Below are 18,747 nucleotides of genomic sequence, written 5' to 3' on the forward strand. Positions count from 1 at the left end.
CATTTTGGCCAAAATTTATGACGAAATTTGATTTTTAATTTTTTTTACTGGACATGTTTTATAGCAAAAAGTCCAAAATATTGTTTTTTTCTCACAATTGTCAGCCTTTTTTTTTATAGCGCAAAAAATAAAAAACGCACAGGTGATCAAATACCACCGAAAGAAAGCTCAATTTGTGGGAAAAAAAAGGAAGTAAATTTAATTTGGGTGCAGTGTTGCATGACCACGCAATTGTCAGTTAAAGTAACGCAGCGACATAACACAAACTGCTTCTGTAACCGCTTCCGGACCGCCACATAGCAGAAATACTGCTACAGGGCGGCATGGGTACACAAAATCACATATATATACGTGATTCACACTCCGGCGGTGTTCACGCCCCTCCCAGATAGCGTCAGATTGCCCGTCAGTACACCAGTCATCACATTTAACCCCTTGATTGCCAGGAACACGCTCATCCACAATAAACCTCCATTGCTAGTATAGTGTCTGAACGGGTCAATATCTTTGATCAGATCAGCACTACACCAGTGTTCACATTAGTATAGTGTCCCCAAAAATGCAGAGTGATAAGCCCCAACACCTGCCAGCACCTGTGTTTAGCCCCTACGCTTACCCCCCCCCTTCTCCCCCAGCAAGTGCAGTGTCAGTAGGTCACTGTCACTATATATATTACACACAAAACCGCAGTGTTCGCAGAATCAGGCCTGTTCTCTGTTAGCACTTGTCAGTAAATTTTGATGATTCTCATATGCAGCAGAGTGCCAGTACTAGTGCCACGCTACCTTTTGGTGAACTGGCGAGTACTAGTGGCCAAGTACATCCTGGTCTTTCACATATCTCTTAGATTGTAAGCTCCCAGGATCAGGCCCTCCTAACCCTCTTGTATTGAACTGTATTGTTCTGTATTGTCTCCCGTTATATTGTAGCGCTGAGTAAACGTTTGGCGTCATAAATCCTGTATAATAATAATAATAATACCAGCACTGCAGTATGACTTGGCGACGTAGTGAGTCCCATAAGTGCAGTACAAGCTGGTGCGGTGGCGAGCACAAGTATTGTCCCGCAGCCACCAAGAATTCGCACACAGGCCCGTAGAGCTCCTAGTATCCTTCCGGATGTGCTTGCAAATCCCGATTGACAGCCCACAAATTCTGCAGCACCCGTACTTCCCCCATTCACTGCCCAACCCGGAATTCAGGTGGAAATAGCAAATTTAACTACTCCCCTTGATTTTTGGAGCTGTTTTTCATGGAATATCTGTATGCATTGATTGTGGATCAAAGCAATTTATATGCACAACAATTTATCGCCGCCAACCCAAATTCAAACCTTGCAAGACTATTCGCATGGAAACTCATTACGGTTTTCGAATTTACATTTTTTTGGGGCCTAACCCTCAACAAGGGCATTACTAAAAAAATGAATTGCGGTTGTATTGGTCCGCAGGCTCCATTCATCATATCCCATGTTCTCTGCTGCCCTGGCCAGGCAAAGATATGAGAGTATAATGTGTTTTATGCATTTCAACGACAATACACTCTGTCATCCTCGGGGTAACCCTGAATTTGATTGGCTCCACAAAATTCAGCCCCTCGCAAATCACCTTAACCAAAAATTTGCAGATGTCTATACTCCCCAGCAAAACATCTGCGTTGATGTGTCCCTCATTAATTTTTCTGGCCACCTTGCATTCAAACAATTTCTCTCCAGCAAGCGTGCCAGATATGGGGTCAAGATGTAGAAGACCTGGGAGAGGGCAACAGGCTATACTTATAAGTTTCGGATTTATGAGGGAAAAGATGGTCACAAGGTGCCCCCCGGATGCCCAGACTACATGGGGAGCAGTGGCAAGATAGTTTGGGACTTGATGTCATCCTTTTTCCATATGGGGCACCACTTATACGTGGACAATTTTTATTCAAGCGTGCCACTATTTAGACATTTGTTCAATCTTGGAACTGGCGCATGTGGCAAAGTGTGACCTAATGTATGCCCACCATTAGAAGTGGGTGGATGCAGGGAGGAATATTCTAATGGTGGGGCATACCACACACTTTTTCTGGCAGAGATTTCTTGTCTTTTTTTCATTCAGTCCACAGGCTGCATACACAAAAAAAGAACATAGCATATACACCCAACAAGGATCAGCGATGTACTGGTACATCACTGGACTTTGAATGGTTATACCAGGATGATGCCTACAGCTGCAGGCATCATCCTGGTATCATTTTTCAGCCGGCAATCGGCTTTCATGTAATAGCAATCCTAGTGGCTAATTAGCTGCAGGATTGCTTTTCCAAGCAGCAGGATATGATGCCCCCCCCGCTGCCTTCCACGGCATTCTCACACAGTCCCGCACCATCGGGGGCACCTGAAAATGCAGCCGGTGTTTCTGCCAACTGACCATAGAGCTGATTGGAGACCAGAGTGGTGCCAATCATCTCTATAGTCTAAGAATTCGGAAGCTACAAGCATTTCATCACTTCAGTTTCTCAGGATATAAACAGCGCCATTTGTAAATTGGGAAAGCATCTGATCACACCGATTTTGGTTTGATTAGATAATGTAAGGGCAGAGGAGATATCTAGAGCCTGATAGACCCCAGATATCTCAAAAAAGAATATTTGACAATGCCCATGGAAGTTATAGGGGATATTTGCATTCCCTGTGATTAACAGTGATCAAAAAAAAAAAATGAAAGGTACAGTGTAAAAATAATAAAAAAAAATCAAAATAACTGAAAAAAAAAATCGCCCCTCCCATGCGCACACACCTGTGTGCACAAGCCTTGACCCTGTGTCAGTATGTAAACAGTGGTTGCACGATGCATGTGAGGTATTGCCGTAAATGTCAGATCAAGGGTAGTAATTCTAACACTGCACCTCCTCTATTAATCTAAAATGGTAGCTTTTAAAGGCAGTTTGTCGCCATTGCACAGGGGCATGCTGAGTTTTAAAGCATGTCATGTTTGGTATCTTTTTACTCGACATACCATCATCTTTTATATCTTACCAAATAATTGGCCAATATATTGTGTTTTTGTGCATTAAAAGTAAAAAAAATATTTTTTTTAAAAAATTGCTTTTGAAAAATCGCTATGTGCCATAAAAATTGTAGTACCCACCATTTTATTCACTAGGGTGTCTGCTTTAAAAAAAAATATAATGTTTGGGGGTTTGAATTAATTTCCTAGCAAAAAATACTGATTTTTTTCATGTGAACAAAAAGTGTCAGAAAAGGCTTGATCTTCAGATGGTTAGAAGAGTGAGTGATGTGTGGCATAAACTTCTAATGCTGGGCATAAAACACCCTCACCCCCCAAAATGACCCTAAAGGCTTTTAAAGTGTTGCCTATTGATATTAAAAATGTATGCAGTTTGTCACCATTGCACAGGACATGCGCAGTTTTAAAGCAAATTATGTGGGGCATAAACTTCTAATGCTGGGCATAGAATGCCCCCACCCACCAAAACAACACATTTTTGGAAAGTAGACACCCCAAACTATTTGCTGAGAGGCATGTTGAATCAATAGAAGAATTTATTTTTTTACCACAAGTTTTTGGAAAATGACAAAAAAAAAAAATATTTTTTTTTACACAAAATTGTCAAATGATTTACTGCTCACACATGCTATGGGTATATGTGGAATTACTCCCCCAAATACATTCTGCTACTTCTCCCGAGTATGGGGGTACCACATGTGAGAGATGTTTTGACAGTCTAGCCAAGTACAGGACCCCAAAATCCAATAAGCACATCCTCATTACACTTCCAGACTACCTATCACAGTTTCGGAGGCCCTGAAATGCCAGGATAGCACCTAACCCCCCCCCAAATGACCCCTTTTTGGAACGTAGACACCCCAAGGAATTTGATAAGAAGCATGGTAAGTATTTTGCAGATCTCATTTGTTGCCACAAGTTTTTGGAAAATTAAGAAAAAAAACAAACATATTTTTTCTATTTTTTTTTATATTTCTAAACCTTGTGAGAAAAAATGAGATCTGCAACATACTCACCATGCCTTTTTTTAAATTCCTTGGGGTGTCTACTTTCCAGAAAGGGGTCATTTGGGGGGGTTGGCTGCTATCCTGGCATGTCAGGACCTTTGAAACTGTGATAGCTATCAAGGAAGTGTAATGAGGAAGGTACGCACCTTCAGGCTTTCAAAGTGGTCATTGGATTTCAGGCTCCTGTATGTGGCTAGGCTCCCAAAAAATCTCACACACTTGGTATCCCTATACTTGGTAGAAGTAGCAGAATGTATGGAATGTAGAGGAATCCTGATAGTGGTTGGAGCAAAAAAGAAGAGGGAAAGAAGAGAAATAATAAACACGCTTCTTAGTAAACTCTGTGAGTTAGAGCAGATACATAAACATAAAGTAACAAAAGAGATTATGCAGAGGGTAATAAATAAAAGAGGAGAATTAAATACATTTCTGGAAGAAGATAAGAGAAGAGTGTTCAATAAAATAAGTGAGAGATACAGATGGGGAGATAGGCCAGGAAAGTATTTAATGAGGGCTCAGAGAAAAAAAAAAATCTAGGAACTATTCAGAGAAAATAAGAGACCACAAAGGAGAATTAATGTATTCAACTAAATATATAGCTAAAGTGTTTAAAGAATATTATAATAGGCTATATAATATTATCCCCCACAGCTCCATAAGTAAAGATGAAGTAGGAAAAATAGAAAAAAGACAGACATACTTAAAAAAGGCAGGATTACTAAAATTAAGTGAGGAGCAATTAAAATCCCTAGAATCAGCAATAACGCAAGAGGAAATACACTTGGCATTAAAGAGCACTATAGCTGGGAATAGTCCAGGACCTGATGAATACACAGTGAGATATTATAAAAAATATAAAGAATTATTAGTACCTAAACTGAAGATATATATGAATGCATTGGGAGGAGAGATGGAAATGAGATGGAAATGAGGAGGGAATCCCTACAAGCCCATGTAGTTCTCATACATAAGGAAGGTAAAGATGATACTCACTGTTCAAGTTACAGACCGATTTCCTTATTAAAACACAGATACCAAACTATATGCAAAAGTTCTGGAAAACAGGTTGTAAGACCTAATGTTGGAGGGGATACACATAGACCAAGTAGGCTTTGTCCCAGGCAGAGACAGACTGAGATCTCAGTTTCTCATACAAAAAAGTAGGAAAGAAAAAATCCCTGCGGTGGTACTCTCTATCGATGCTGAAAAGGCATTTGATAGAGTAGATTGGGGATATATGTTGGATACATTGGAAGTATTGGGGATGGGACCTAGAATGAGAGAGTGGAAAAGGAAATTATATAGTCAACCCTCAGCAGCAATCATGGTTAATGGGGAATTGTTAAGAGTATTTTGGGATGCAGAACGGAACAGGAATGCCCTTTGTCTCCATTGCTATATGTTTTATCATTGGAATCTCTTTTGGCTACAATAAGGAATAATATAGATATAAAAGGAATTTGGATAGGAGATACGGAGCATAAGGTGGCAGCTTATGCAGATGACATGCTGTTCTATGTGGGAAACCCAAGGATAACATTGCCAAATTTAATGAAATCACTGAAAGAATATGGGGAGATGTCAAATTAACCCAACAAAAACAGAAATTTTAAACATAAAACTTCCAAATAGAGAGAAAAATAGGTTACAGCAGGAATTTCGCTTTGTTTGGAGAGAAAAAAAATTGAAATATCTAGGAATAAAATTAACTGTATCCTCCAAGAATTTGTATAAATTGAATTATATCCCATTGTTAAATGAGATCAGGGATGAACTAAGGAAATTAGGAGGGGGAACCCCGTCATGGATAGGTCGTATAAATTTGATAAACATGGTGATTGTTCCACAAATATTATATACATTTCAAATGATAACAATTAAACTACCAGAAGTATACTTTAGATCAATTAAAAAAAGTTGAGATTTTTTTGAAGGAATAAAAAAAACGAGAATAAGCCAGGAAATTTTATGTAGAAATAAAGAGAAAGGAGGATTGGGAGTCCCAGATATAAAAAGATATTATAACTTGGTAATAATGGTGAGAAGTTTTGACTGGACATATAATACAGAGGGGAAAAGCTGGGTTAAAATAGAGAATATACTAAGTAATACTAAATTAAGTGGAATTGTATGGTTAACTCCACAATACAGAGGATTAGCAGACAGTACAAGTTTGTTCACATTTAATGTTTTAAGAGTTTGGGATATTTTACACAAGCAGATGGGATGGGAATATAATTCACTGTTAATGCCCTTAGGGTTCACAGAGTTTTTCCCCCCGGGTAAAGAAGGTATCACAGGGGAGTGGATTAAGAAGGAAGATGCACAATTAGGGGATATAATTGTGGGGGAGGAAATAGGATCACTTAAGGAATTGGAAAAAAAGGAGAAGTTTTTACGAGAATGGATGAGTGGCGTTATTTTCAATTGAAACACTTTATAAGAAAGCTTCCAAAGCCTTTAAGAATAAGAGAGGATTGGAATCCTTTTGAGCACTTATTAGGTACACGGGGAGATGAGAAACACGGAACCTCTAAACTATATAAGAATCTCACTGATATAAACACAGATATAAGTCCTCCATATATTGAAAAATGGGAAAGAGAAATAGGAGTTACAATAGATGCGGAAAAACAGAGGAAAATGTATAGAATGATCCACAGAAATATAAAAATGCAGGAGGTAGAAATGAATTATAAGTGTTTGGCAAGATAGTATATCACACCGAGTGTGGCACACAGATTGAGTGAAGATAATTCACTTTTATCTTGGCGTGGATGTGGAGGTAGAGGCACAATGTATCACATATGGTGGGAGTGTTCACAAATACAAGAGTATTGGGGGAAAATAGTAAGCTTGATTCAGAAAATTACAGAGGTTGATATTCTAGTAGACCCAGAGATTTGCCTTTTTCATAGTACTAAGCTTTCAGTTAAAAAATACAAAGAATCTGGTTTATTGTACTATTTGAATGCAGCTTGGGACTGATACCCAAAGTATTGGAGGAGACAGGAGGTGCCAAAAATAAAAGACTGGGTGGATAGGGTGGACCAAATATGTAAATTGGAGGAACGTTATCATTTGAATGAAGAGAAGATGGAGAGTCACCATACATGATGGAACAAATGGGAGGAATTCAAAAAGTCAAGGATAGTCTTAGAGGTTATGGGGGATTAACATAGAATAATATGGAAACATATTTTTTTTCTTCATTTATAGGGATTACGATCTCCAGAAATGAATAGGAAAATGCAGAGCAGAAGTGGTTAGGGATTTGATGGGGGGGGGATGGGTGTTATATAGGTAGGGGGAGGGGGGCCAAGGAATGAAACGATAAATGTTTTGATAATATGCTAAGGTTTTAATGAGCATGTTTGTATAAAATTGTTTATCTGAAAAATTAATAAAATATTTAAATAAAAAAAACAAAATAATTGATAAGGCAAAAACCTGTCTATTTTAAATACTAAGAGTCAGATGCTGGTCTAGACCAGACTGGAAGAAGGTCAGGATGCAAAGGATAGAATATTCTAAGGGCTTGAGGTAACCAATCTGCACCAACCAAAGAAGGCTCTTCAGGTGTGATGCTAAATCTTACAAGTAGTAGAATTTCTTGCCTTGCGCAAGCTGGGAATGAGTCAGCAATGCTCGTATTACTTAGGACCTGGGTTTCAACATTAAAGTCAGCGACTAGGAAGCAGGGTGGAAAAGAGGGCCATGTGACAGGAGGTCTGTCTGGAAGAGGCCAAAGCTTGTCTGTGTATGTCTGTGTAACATATTCATACTCTATAGTGCACAGCAGGAGAGCATTTTCACTGGCGGGAATGCATTCAACAGCCTGAATGGGGACCAAGAAATCACCAGGGCATCCACTGTGAAAGTCAGGGGATTCCTGGATTGCGCCACAAACCTGTTTTGTTGTTGAATCTGAAGGCTATGATGCCCATATCTGGTGTCCCCTATTTCTGACAGAGCATCATGAAGATGTCGGGGTGGAGGGACCACTCCTATAAGTCCAGGCAGTAGCGACTCAAAGTTGGCTTTGAAACTTTTCATCACCCAACTTCTGGTACCCCCTTGGTGGTTATGTAGGCCACAGCTGTGGCATTGTCTGACTGCACTCTAACTGGGAGACCCTGTAAGGGGGGGGGGGGTCCAGTGTAGGACAGTCAGTCTTATGGCACCAGTTCCAGAATGATGATGGAGAGCATTGGGGGAATTGGGGAGCTGGACAGTCGGGGAGCTGTAAATTCCGCCCCAGCCTGTCAAACTTGCATCTGTCAATAACACTTTCCAGGAAAATGGAAGAAACAATTTCCCAGATTCTATGGCTAAGCTGGAAATTCATTAAGCCAGGGAGATTTTTGCCTGGTTGGGCAGCAGTTATGGGCAATCCAGTGAAAGATCTGCTTGTCCCACATCAAGAGACTGTTGAGCTGCACAGGTGTAGAGTAGAACTGAGCAAAGAGAACCAACTCTATGGAGGCCCATAAGGCACAGAACCTCATGCATAAGCAAGTCAAAAGGATGTCTGGTTACCTGGGAGTCCAACAGTTGGACCACAGAGAAGCAATCATTCCATGGGGAAGGAAAATTTTGGCAAGGATAGGGTCCAAGATCAGCCCCAATACTCAGCTGTAAAACTAACTTCTTGAAGTTGTTCAGCCATCCAAAACATTAAAGGAACTGAATTGCTTTTGAACATTGTAAGGAATGGCTGAGGAATTTTTCAGCATAAGGTTATACCCTGTGAGATCTTAGCAGGGCCAGGAGCAGAGCAAGCACCATTGTCAAGACTTGCAGTACAGAGGGAGACCCAATGGCAGGGTGACAAATTGAAAATGTAGGTTCCCCCATAGCAAAGCACAAAAAGTGTTGGTGTGCAAGAAACATGGGAATGTAAACCACAAAAGTCTGTGCCTGTGCACAGACAGCAGAGTCATCCTAGGGGATCTCTAGCACATCAACACAAAATAGCAGTGCCGGAGGCATGAGCTGCAATTGTTCCAGCAAAACAGGGACCTTAAAGGCAGGATCATGTTCTCTATTCATTTGTCCAGTCAGCAACGGTCTGACAAATGGACAAAGCTGCCAGTTGTAAGGCATGACCAGCAAAAGTGGAATCCTTAAAAGGAGGGAACATGCTCAACAGAAACCATAAGATGCTTACTGAGTACAGGATCCACTACCATTATAGACCATTTTTTCATAAATGTATTTTTCCATAGGACAGCCTTTCTCAACCAGGGAGCACAGGCACCCTGGGGTGCCTTGAGGTTTCTTCAGAGGTGACTTGGCAAAATGTCTAAAAATTTCCCAAAACTTGTATACAAGCCAGTGGGTGGAACAAGCTTGCATTTTAGTTACACAAAGCCACAGGTTTTCATTGTACGCCATTACAACCTTCTAGACGCCGGCATCCTGACAACCAATGACACCATCAGTTGATAAGAAGGATGCCAGTTGCCTGCACATAGTTTGACCCTCCCCTGTCCCTCTCCATCAACGCAGGGGTCAGGGTCACATTAGCTCAATGATGGAAAAAAACTGAGGAAAGAAGAGAAACACTGGAATACTACTCAGTACTAGTGTGAAAAGGTGTATTTGCTTTGGAAGAATAAATCACCTCTAACGTTGGGTGTCCTACATATGTGGATGTTGCTGTGTTATATAAAACTATTAGAATAGTTTTTCACATTTTAGAATGGGGTGCCTCAAGACTGTCCATAATTTTAAAGGGTTCCCTGGGACTGTCCAGAATTTTAAAGGGTGTCTTGATTGAAAAAAAGGTTGAGAAACAGTGCCATAGGATATATCTCAGCAAAAAGTTTTGAAAAACTGAGTATCTTTTCAGGAATTGGCCAATCCTCTTAAAAAGTACAGTTAACTTGAGTGTGAAAAGAAAGGTCTTTTTAGACTTTGTCAGCTGTTTAGTGCCCATAAACGCTTGTTTAGCCTGGGGAGTTTCTGGTGCTGCTAGACCAAAGCTAGCATGCATCGCATCAATAAGTCAGCTCACAGTAGAAAGACAATGGCATGAAGCTTTAACTTTTGTCTCATAAAATGCAGGGAGTCAAAATTTCACTGCATGGTTCCTCTTTGTGTACTGGAGAAGCAGAAGTAAGCTTTTGGTCCTAAAGTCTGAAGGCTCTAGAAGGGCTGAGAGTTTCCTAAAGGAAGCAGACATAGTTGCAGTGAAATCTGACTTAGTCAGATAGGCTTTTTGTTGTGCATGTGAGGAGCTAAAATTAGAGGAAGGGAGATGTGTCAATATAGAACCATGCTCTGGAAAGAGCTATCACCCTGAGCATTTTGCTGTTTTTCCTCAGTGCTGTCTGTAGCACCAGTCACGGTGGGCAAATGCCAAAAGGATCTTTAGGATTAAGGTACCAAAAGAAAGGACCATGGCCCTGGACCTGTGCAGCTAACTACACTCACTGCACCATGTGCCAAGGTGTCGCCAACAGCAGGATTCAGTGTCCAAAGCAAACATTACAGGCTAGCCTTGCTACTGCAGGGTATAGTTCGCAAGATGTACATCGAGGGCCACCCAGCTGGAAACTGCATTGTTGGGTTGAATTTTGATAATAGTGTTAGTTGAAGTAGCAAAAAAAAAGACTGGTTAAGAAAACTACTCCATGGGAGGGTGCACTGGGGGCATTACCAAAAATTTTCCCCAACGTTTTTTTGCCAGTGTCTAATCACCTGAATATAGCGGGATATAACCTATAGTTTATGTCTGCATATTGGAGGTGGACATGGGAGGACCCAAAATGGCTTCATGGGTGATCAGATGTAAATGGACTTGCATCTGTTTACATTAGGCTACCTCCAATGGGTCACATTTAGGAGCAGAAAAATGGAAAAAAAAGTCAGTCATAATCTGGAAAGCCTGTGTAAGGGGCTTAAGAATTCTAGAGAGTCACATGCTAATGACACAGGTAACTGAATAATTTTCCTCAAAAATAACTTAAAAAGTATAGTATTTTTGGTTCTTTTGTTTTGTTGGATTCTCATTTTAGGACTTGTGTGGAAAACAAATCACATTTTAGGTCATATTTGACTGCTATAAGTCCCAGCATGCTGTTTCTTCTGCTGAGGTTGAAAAAAGATACATGCAGTGGGTATAGAAAAGAATCACCCCCCTTTAAAATAATCACATTGTGTTGCTTTGCAGCCTGAAATGAAGACAGAAACCGTTTTTGTTTTATCCAGCTGTCATTTACTCAGTGCAACTTACAGGGCTGCTGTTAGAAACCACAGGACCCCATACAGCCAACCTGACAGGCTCCCCCCCAAAAAAGAACAAAACACAGTTTACTATGCTTCAGCTAAGAGTGAACTCAGTGAGTGAACATTATCAATCACTCATTGTGTTCATTCAAGAAAGGAAGAGGTTGGTAAATGTGCCATATTTACCGGACCCTTCCTCCACTCTCCATCCTGAAGTATTCTGTTGTGTGCTTGCAAGTGCCAGTGGAAATGAAAGGAGGGAAGCCGGCGGCATTGTGGGGGTGGGAGAACATAGGGGGGCCTTGGCAGCAGGGAGGGTGATGGGTGCAGAGGGGGGGGCAATTACTTGAACCAATCCCCTTTATGGCTCTCTTTTGCAGTCGCTGAAGCCAGTGGGAGGGAGGGGAGAAGTCATCTTTCATCTACTGCAGAGAACGCCATACAGGGGATCGGTTCTAGTAATTGTCCCCCGCCATAACGATCACCCTCCCTGCCAACATCTGATTCATCCAGTTGCCTGGGCCCCCCTGCTGGCCTGGGCCCCGCACAGGATGACTGGTGGTACCCGCTTAGCCACAGCCCTGGCAACTTAAAGATATAACACCAACTTGTGTCAGTATTTTGTTGAACCACCTTTTGCTTTAATTACAGCCTTTAGTCTGTTGGGATATGTCTCTACTACCTTTGCACATCTAGATTCTGCAATATTTGTCCACTCTTCTTTGCAGAACTGCTCAAGTTCAGTTAAAAGTGAAGTACCTTAACCCCCCCCCCCAATTATACATCGGTCCAATACTGCACCTGTCCCCCACGGGCTCTAAGTGTGAGTTCTCACAGATAATCTAAGCAGAGAGAGGTGATTGTCAGTCACTGCTGTCTGTCCTCCCCCCCACGCTCACTGTTGCGCTGGGCTGTGGAGGGAGAAGCTGGCTCAGGCTCTCAGGAGCTCGCTTCTGGGACTTTAGCTCAAAACAAGTTGCAGGAGTGCAGAACAGACTGAACACCTGTGATCCACAGACGTACAGCCAAAAGAGCTTTGGCTGTACTTCTCCTTTAAATTTGATGGTGACCGTTTGTGGACAGCAGTCTTCAAGCCATCCTGACAAGTGTTCAAGTCCCTGCTGCAGAGAAACACCAACATAACAGGATATTACCATGCTTTACTGTAGGTATGGTGGTATTTTGATGGTGAGCAGTATTGGATTTCCGCCAGACATATCATTTAGTGTTGAGGCCAAATAATTAAATTTTAGTCTCATCTAACCTAAACACCTTTTTTCCATGTGGCCTCAGATCTTCAAGGCACGTTTTGGCAAAGCTTAGTTGTGACTGTATGTGGCCTTTCTTGAGGAGTGGCTTTTTTTCTTGCAACCCTCCCATACAAGCCACATTTGTGGAGAATTAGTGATATTGTTGTCACATGCACAAAATGACTGCTCTTTGTCATAAATTCCTGCAACTGCTTCAGGGTTGCTGTAGGCCTCTTGGTAGCCTCTCTGACCAGTTTCCTCCTGGCTCGCTCATCCGGATTGCAGTGATGTCGGGATCCAGGGAGGGTCTGTGTTGTACCAAATACCTTTCACTTCTTAATAATAAACTTCACTGTGCTTGTAGTCATTGATAAAGCCTTTGACATATTTTTTTTTTATCCATCACCTGACTTGTGCCAGTCCACAACTTTATCCTGAAGATCGTTTGACAGTGCTTTGCCACCAGTAGCTGTTTGCTTCAGTTGCACTGGGGGGGGGGGGGATTCTTTTTCCAACTCAGTGATTATCTTACTAATTTTCTTCAGACATGTTGGTGTTATAGCTTTCAGCTGTATGTTATAAGTTGCTCCAAGTAAATACAGCTGGATAAAATAAAACATGTGTGTCTTCATTTCAGGCTGCAAAGCAACAAAATGTGATTATTTTAAAGGGGGTGATTCTTTTCTATACCCATCATATGTTAAAAAAATACAGTCAACCACAAGACAATGAATTAAAATGCTGTATCCCTAGAACCTTAAACCTGCTGTTGATCATGAGGAAAATTCCTATGTGGCACACAACGCACTGGGTATGGGCAATGTTGGGAGGGGCAAAGCTCATACTGATTTTCAAAATGTAGCCATTTCTCTTCTGAGTTTCTTCAAAACAGCAGAGCCATTGACTTGCCAAGTAAACAAAAGGGTGCTGTGAAGGACTGGCTCATTATTAAAAATGTTTCACAGCAGAAGAAAATTGATTTTGCTCAACAAAAGATCTTAAATCTTTTGGCTCCTAGCACTAGCTTAGATCGACAAAATAAATAAATCACTACACACAAAAATTGCTAAAAAATAAATTGACAGAATAATAAGATGTAGCTCTATACAAATATGCATTTTTATGCATAGTAGGTAAATAATAAATGTGAACAATTTAAAAACACAACCAATGATCAGCCTGCTAATCAAATACTTTTTTTTTTATAAATATGTAGTGTAACTATTAGTGTCATTATTCAATTGTACATGAATTTAAAAGGTCAAGACATTGGTTTTATTAAAATATTTTTGTGCCTTGGGAAACATTATTTTCTCAGTAACAATCCATTAGAGACAGAGATGGGCAAATTATTAGTATATTTGTACAGTACACTAAATGTGTTTGTTTCTCTTCCCTTGACACATAACCTCCTCATCCCAAAATTTTAAGCTTCACTATTTCAAAATATAAATGATTTTGAAGGCTCTTTCAAACACACAACATGTTTTATACGTAAAAAATAAAAACATTAAAAATGCATCTGCATGAAATACAATTGCTAAATAAAAATGTTAATTAGTAATTTGCCCATCCCTTACCCACAACCATTCAATGTTATATTTCTTTTGTATTACAAAGTCAAAAAAAGAAAAAAAAAAGAAAAAGGAAAATGTTGCCATTGTCATGTGTCCATGATTTCTCTGGATGGAGACTGCTCAGGATTAATTCCTTGTGTATTGTGAATTGTCTGATTGTGTGATATTGAATTTTGCAGTTCTAAAGCGATTGTGTTTTGTGGGAATTCCTTAACTTGTTTTTTATATTCCAAAAAAGTGCACGCCTTTGTGGCTATTGCAATGATATTCTTGCCAATAAATATTGTTGAAACTCTGCTATCCTGAAATAAAACCATGTTCACAACTCTAATAAAAATTGTAACAATATTAATGGTGACAAGACTTAGAACTGGGTATAACATCATCTTCTGTGGAGCAATATGCTCTCCTTGCATGCTAATTTCACTCAAAGAAACACATGGTAGGATCAACAATAAGATGTAGCAATAAAAAAACATAAGTCCTTCAGCCCATATAGGGAGACCGGTCTTTTGCGGCTCCCATAAATTAGCTTGAATATCCAAAATATCAAGTAAATCAAGAGCAACCCAAAAGAGACGTCCTCTTAGATCTTCTTTTTTCCTGAATGTTCTAACATACTCCATGCTATCCAGTGATACAAGTACCAGATATAGTCCTGGCACAGAGATGGATAAAAGCAATGTCAGTGCCTTTCTAGCCACAGTGTCAACATTTTTCTTATCAGCCTTGTAGTTTTGAAATATAAAATACAACTTAATTTCCAGAACAAATATGTATAGAAACCATAAAATCATCGCATATCCTCTCTTGGCTGTCTTAACTTCTGCTCCAACCCACACAGCCACATAACGGAGAACAATTAAAAAGCAGATGTCTCCAACTAACACAATGATGCATACTCCAATCTTTCTTGGACCCTGATTTTGCTCCACAAGATAGGCATCCATGAAGGCCATGCTTGTCATTATCACAATGGTTGTAAGACACACGTGACGTTTGTCTGGAGGTGGAAGAACCATTTTTTTTCCACTTTATTGCAGGTTTTCATGAAGTGTTTAAAACTATCATGTATTAGGACTGATTGTCAATTCTCGTATGGCTATAGATAGTGGGTGATTTTGATGACAAATGTTCATTCATTGTAAAAAGCTCTCTTCCAGCAATACCGTGTCTTATATGATATATGTTTAATTACAGAGATTTCTTTGTTATTCTTATGTTGTCTTTTTCATATTTAGATGTTTAAGATTTGGATTTTCTTAAATATTTTTCTCAAGTGGAGTAGAAGATTGAAGAATTAATTTGACAAGCTGTAGATTTTATTTCATAATAATATATTGCTAAAATCTTAAAGTTCAAATGTAAGATCTGATTTCACTGGTACAAAAATTCACCATCAACAGATCCATGTTTCTTGGGCCATGGTACTCCACATATTCAAACAGGCCTGCTATCCATTTAACCAGATTCTTCTTTTTGTATAAGTTGTCCACACTGGAAAAAAAAAAAAAAAACAATAAAAATTATACATAAATGGCATTTCAAATACACACACACAGTATATCAAAAAATGTCCATTAATCAGTGCTTTAAATATGTTGATAAGAATAAAAGCTTCTTCCTGAGTATCACCTTGCATGCATACAGCCTATGTGCAAATGGGCACTCACCTCCTTAAATAACCTCACTGTACAAATGAGATCTCACAAGTGCTTAAAAGATATCTCCTGCTGGGGTTCAAACCCTCAATATACGCAGTCATCATTTGGGGATAAGGATGACATCTTGAAGCATGGTTTTGGCACTTGTTGTGCTTTCACTGAATGTGAGTGTTTTCATGTTATCTGTTCACTTGAGTATGATTGAGTATATAAAGAGAGCACTGTTTGTTTCACATTTTATGCTTGCATATGCTACCAACCTGTCAGGGCTCCAGGGTATGACCAGAGGTATGTGAACTGACGCAGGGAAATGCAGGCTTCAGATATGTTATAAACAATAAGACAATTTATTAAAGACTAACAATACAAACATAAACACAGTGCAATACTAAAACATAACACAGTGCAAACGAACCAAACCACCCACAGATAACAATGCATACAATGCAAGCGTCGTCAGGCAGGCCGGGTCAATAACAATCGGGCAGGTAGGAACAGGAGGAGCAGGCAGAGAGTAGTCATGTCACGAGCCGGGTACAGCAACTAACGGGCAGGTAGGTACAGGGGGTCAGGCAGAGAATGGTCGGGGTCACAAGCCAGGGATCAAACAGGAGAAGTCAGCAGAGGTCCGGATCAGGCAGGGTCAGCAACGAATCAGTCAGACAGGGACAGGGATGCAGGTAACAAGATACAGGGGCCCAGGAAAAACACACACCAAGGCCCAGACTGCAGGTCTGGCCATCCCTTAAATACACCTGCATAATCAGCTTCAGGTGTTTGGCTGGCTGCAGGGTTGAGTCTCTGATTGCTGGGAGCACCCGCTGGCCAGCACTGGTACTGCAGCCCACAAGGCAGGTGAGTCCCACCATTACTGGCAAGTCCATTCCTGACACAACCGTTATGAGGAGAGAGCTTTGTAATATCTGCCAATAGCCGTCCATATGGTATGGGTCATCAAGTGTTTTAGCCCCAGCAGGAGACATCTATAAGCACTTGTTTGAACTCATTTGTACAGAGAGGTCATCTAAGAAGTTGAGTGTCCATTTGCACATAGGCTGTATACATGCAAGGTGTTACTCAGAAAAAAAGATTTGATTCTTATCAACATACTAATTTAAAGCACTGATTATTGGACATACTGATAGACATTTTTTAATTATTTGTTGTGCTGCACCATTTTGTTTTGTTTATTTATGTCTGTACATATATTTTCAAACATAAAATGTATTCATTTAAAGTGTTTATAAAGGCCTTTTGTGTATTTAAATAAAACAGAGGTTACAGTCTCTCATCTCCTCTTCTGGTGTACCCTGCCAATGCTCTCCACGTCTTTCTCTGTGTGCCCTCTCAACAAGCCAGTTGCTGAGGAGGCACCTGTGTGGAGGTGCCTGACTCCCGAGCAGGCCTGTGTGTGCCTCTACAGCATGGCTCGGCCAAACTCCCTGCTCCCACCGCATAGGAATTGCTAAACAGTGGCAGGAGCCTATGGCTCAGTGTATCCTGTGAAAAGAGGAAGAGAGAGCATCAGTTCTTCAGATCTGATAGCACTGGATCAGTGAGCGGAGTCATGATAAAAGAAAATGGTAATATTGATTGAGAGAGTTTATTTCGCTTTAATTTCTGCTATGGACATGTGCTTTCTCCTGGTGATGCTATTTTGCAAAAGTTATAATTTTTTTTTATACAATCCCTGGAGAAAAATGTAATAAAACAAAAACAAAACCTCACTTTTTTCCCCACTTAGATTAATGTTGAAAGAATTTGTGCTACTGTAGATAAACCACGCGTTAGATCAACAATCAGTATTCGGTTAATTGTAAAGTCGAAACTGGACTTGTATTGATTGAACAGGCTAATTTGTAAGCAAAATTTTAATTGTGATCTAATTACAGTTGATTTAAAACAGGATAAAACAAATGGAAATCTCATCAAAAATACAGTTAGGTCCATATATACAGTATTTGGCCACAGGCACAATTTTCATACTTTTGGCTCTGTATGCCACCAGAATAAATTAAAATGAAACAATCCAACTGAATTTGAAGTGCAGACTTTCAGCTTTAATTCAAGGGGTTGAACGTAATATCAAGTACAAATTTTATGAACTTTAACCATTTTTATACAGGGTCCCTCCATTTCCAGGGGCTCAAATGTAATTGGACAAATTTATATAATCATAAATAAAATGTTCATTTTTTATATTTTGTTGAGAATCCTTTACTGGTAATGACTGCCTGAAGTCTGGAAGCCATGGACATTACCAAAGACTGGGTTTCCTCCTCTCTGATTCTTTGCCAGGCTCTAACTGCAGCTGGCTTCAGTTGTTCTTTGTTTGTGGGTCTTTCTGCCTTTAGCTTTGCCTTCAGCAAGTGAAATGCATGCTCAGTTGGGTTGAGATTAGGTGATTGACTCGGCTATTGCAGAATATTCCACTTCTTTTCCTTCAAAAGCTCCTGGGTTGCTTTTGCAGTGTGTTTTGGATCATTGTCTATCTGTACTGTGAAGCGCGATCCAATCAGCTTTGCTGCATTTGGCTGAATCTGGGCTGACAGTATATCTTTAAACACTGCAGAATTCATCCGGCTGCTTCTGTCTTCTGTCACATCATCAATAAACACCAATGACCCAGTGCCACTGGAAGTCATGCATGCCCATGCCATCACACTGCCTCCACCATGTTTTACAGATGACGATGTGTGCTTTGGACCATGAGCTGTTCCAAGCCTTCTCCACACTTTTCTTCGCCTCATTCTGGTACAGATTAATCTTAGTTTCATCTGTCTGAAGAATGCTTTTCAAGAACTGGTCTGGCTTTTTTAGATGTTTTTTGTCAAAGTCTAATCTGGCTTTTCTATTCTTCAGGCTTATGAATGGTTTGCACCTTGTGGTGAACCCTCTATATTTGCTCTCGTAAAACCTTCTCTTGCTTGTAGACTTTGACAATGATACGCTCACCTCCTGGAGAGTGTCCTTCACTCGCTTTTTACCCGCTTAATTGATGAAGAAATA

General features: G+C 40.2%; 1 protein-coding gene across 1 annotated transcript in view; it reads right to left on the bottom strand.

The window, feature by feature from the left end:
* Positions 1–13,749: 13,749 nt before the first annotated feature.
* TMEM121 (transmembrane protein 121) overlaps positions 13,750–18,747 on the bottom strand; it is a 74,772-nt gene continuing 69,774 nt past the window's right edge. Inside the window, exon 2 of the mRNA XM_089681502.1 lies at positions 13,750–15,571. Within this exon, the coding sequence (XP_089537628.1) occupies positions 14,161–15,096 (936 nt within the window). The 5' untranslated portion in view covers positions 15,097–15,571 and the 3' untranslated portion in view covers positions 13,750–14,160. The remainder of the gene's footprint in view (positions 15,572–18,747) is intronic.

This window comes from Staurois parvus, unplaced genomic scaffold (genome assembly GCF_062004578.1).
Source record: "Staurois parvus isolate SC_StPar_1 unplaced genomic scaffold, SC_StPar_1.0 ptg000267l, whole genome shotgun sequence".
NCBI classification, from domain to species: domain Eukaryota; kingdom Metazoa; phylum Chordata; class Amphibia; order Anura; family Ranidae; genus Staurois; species Staurois parvus.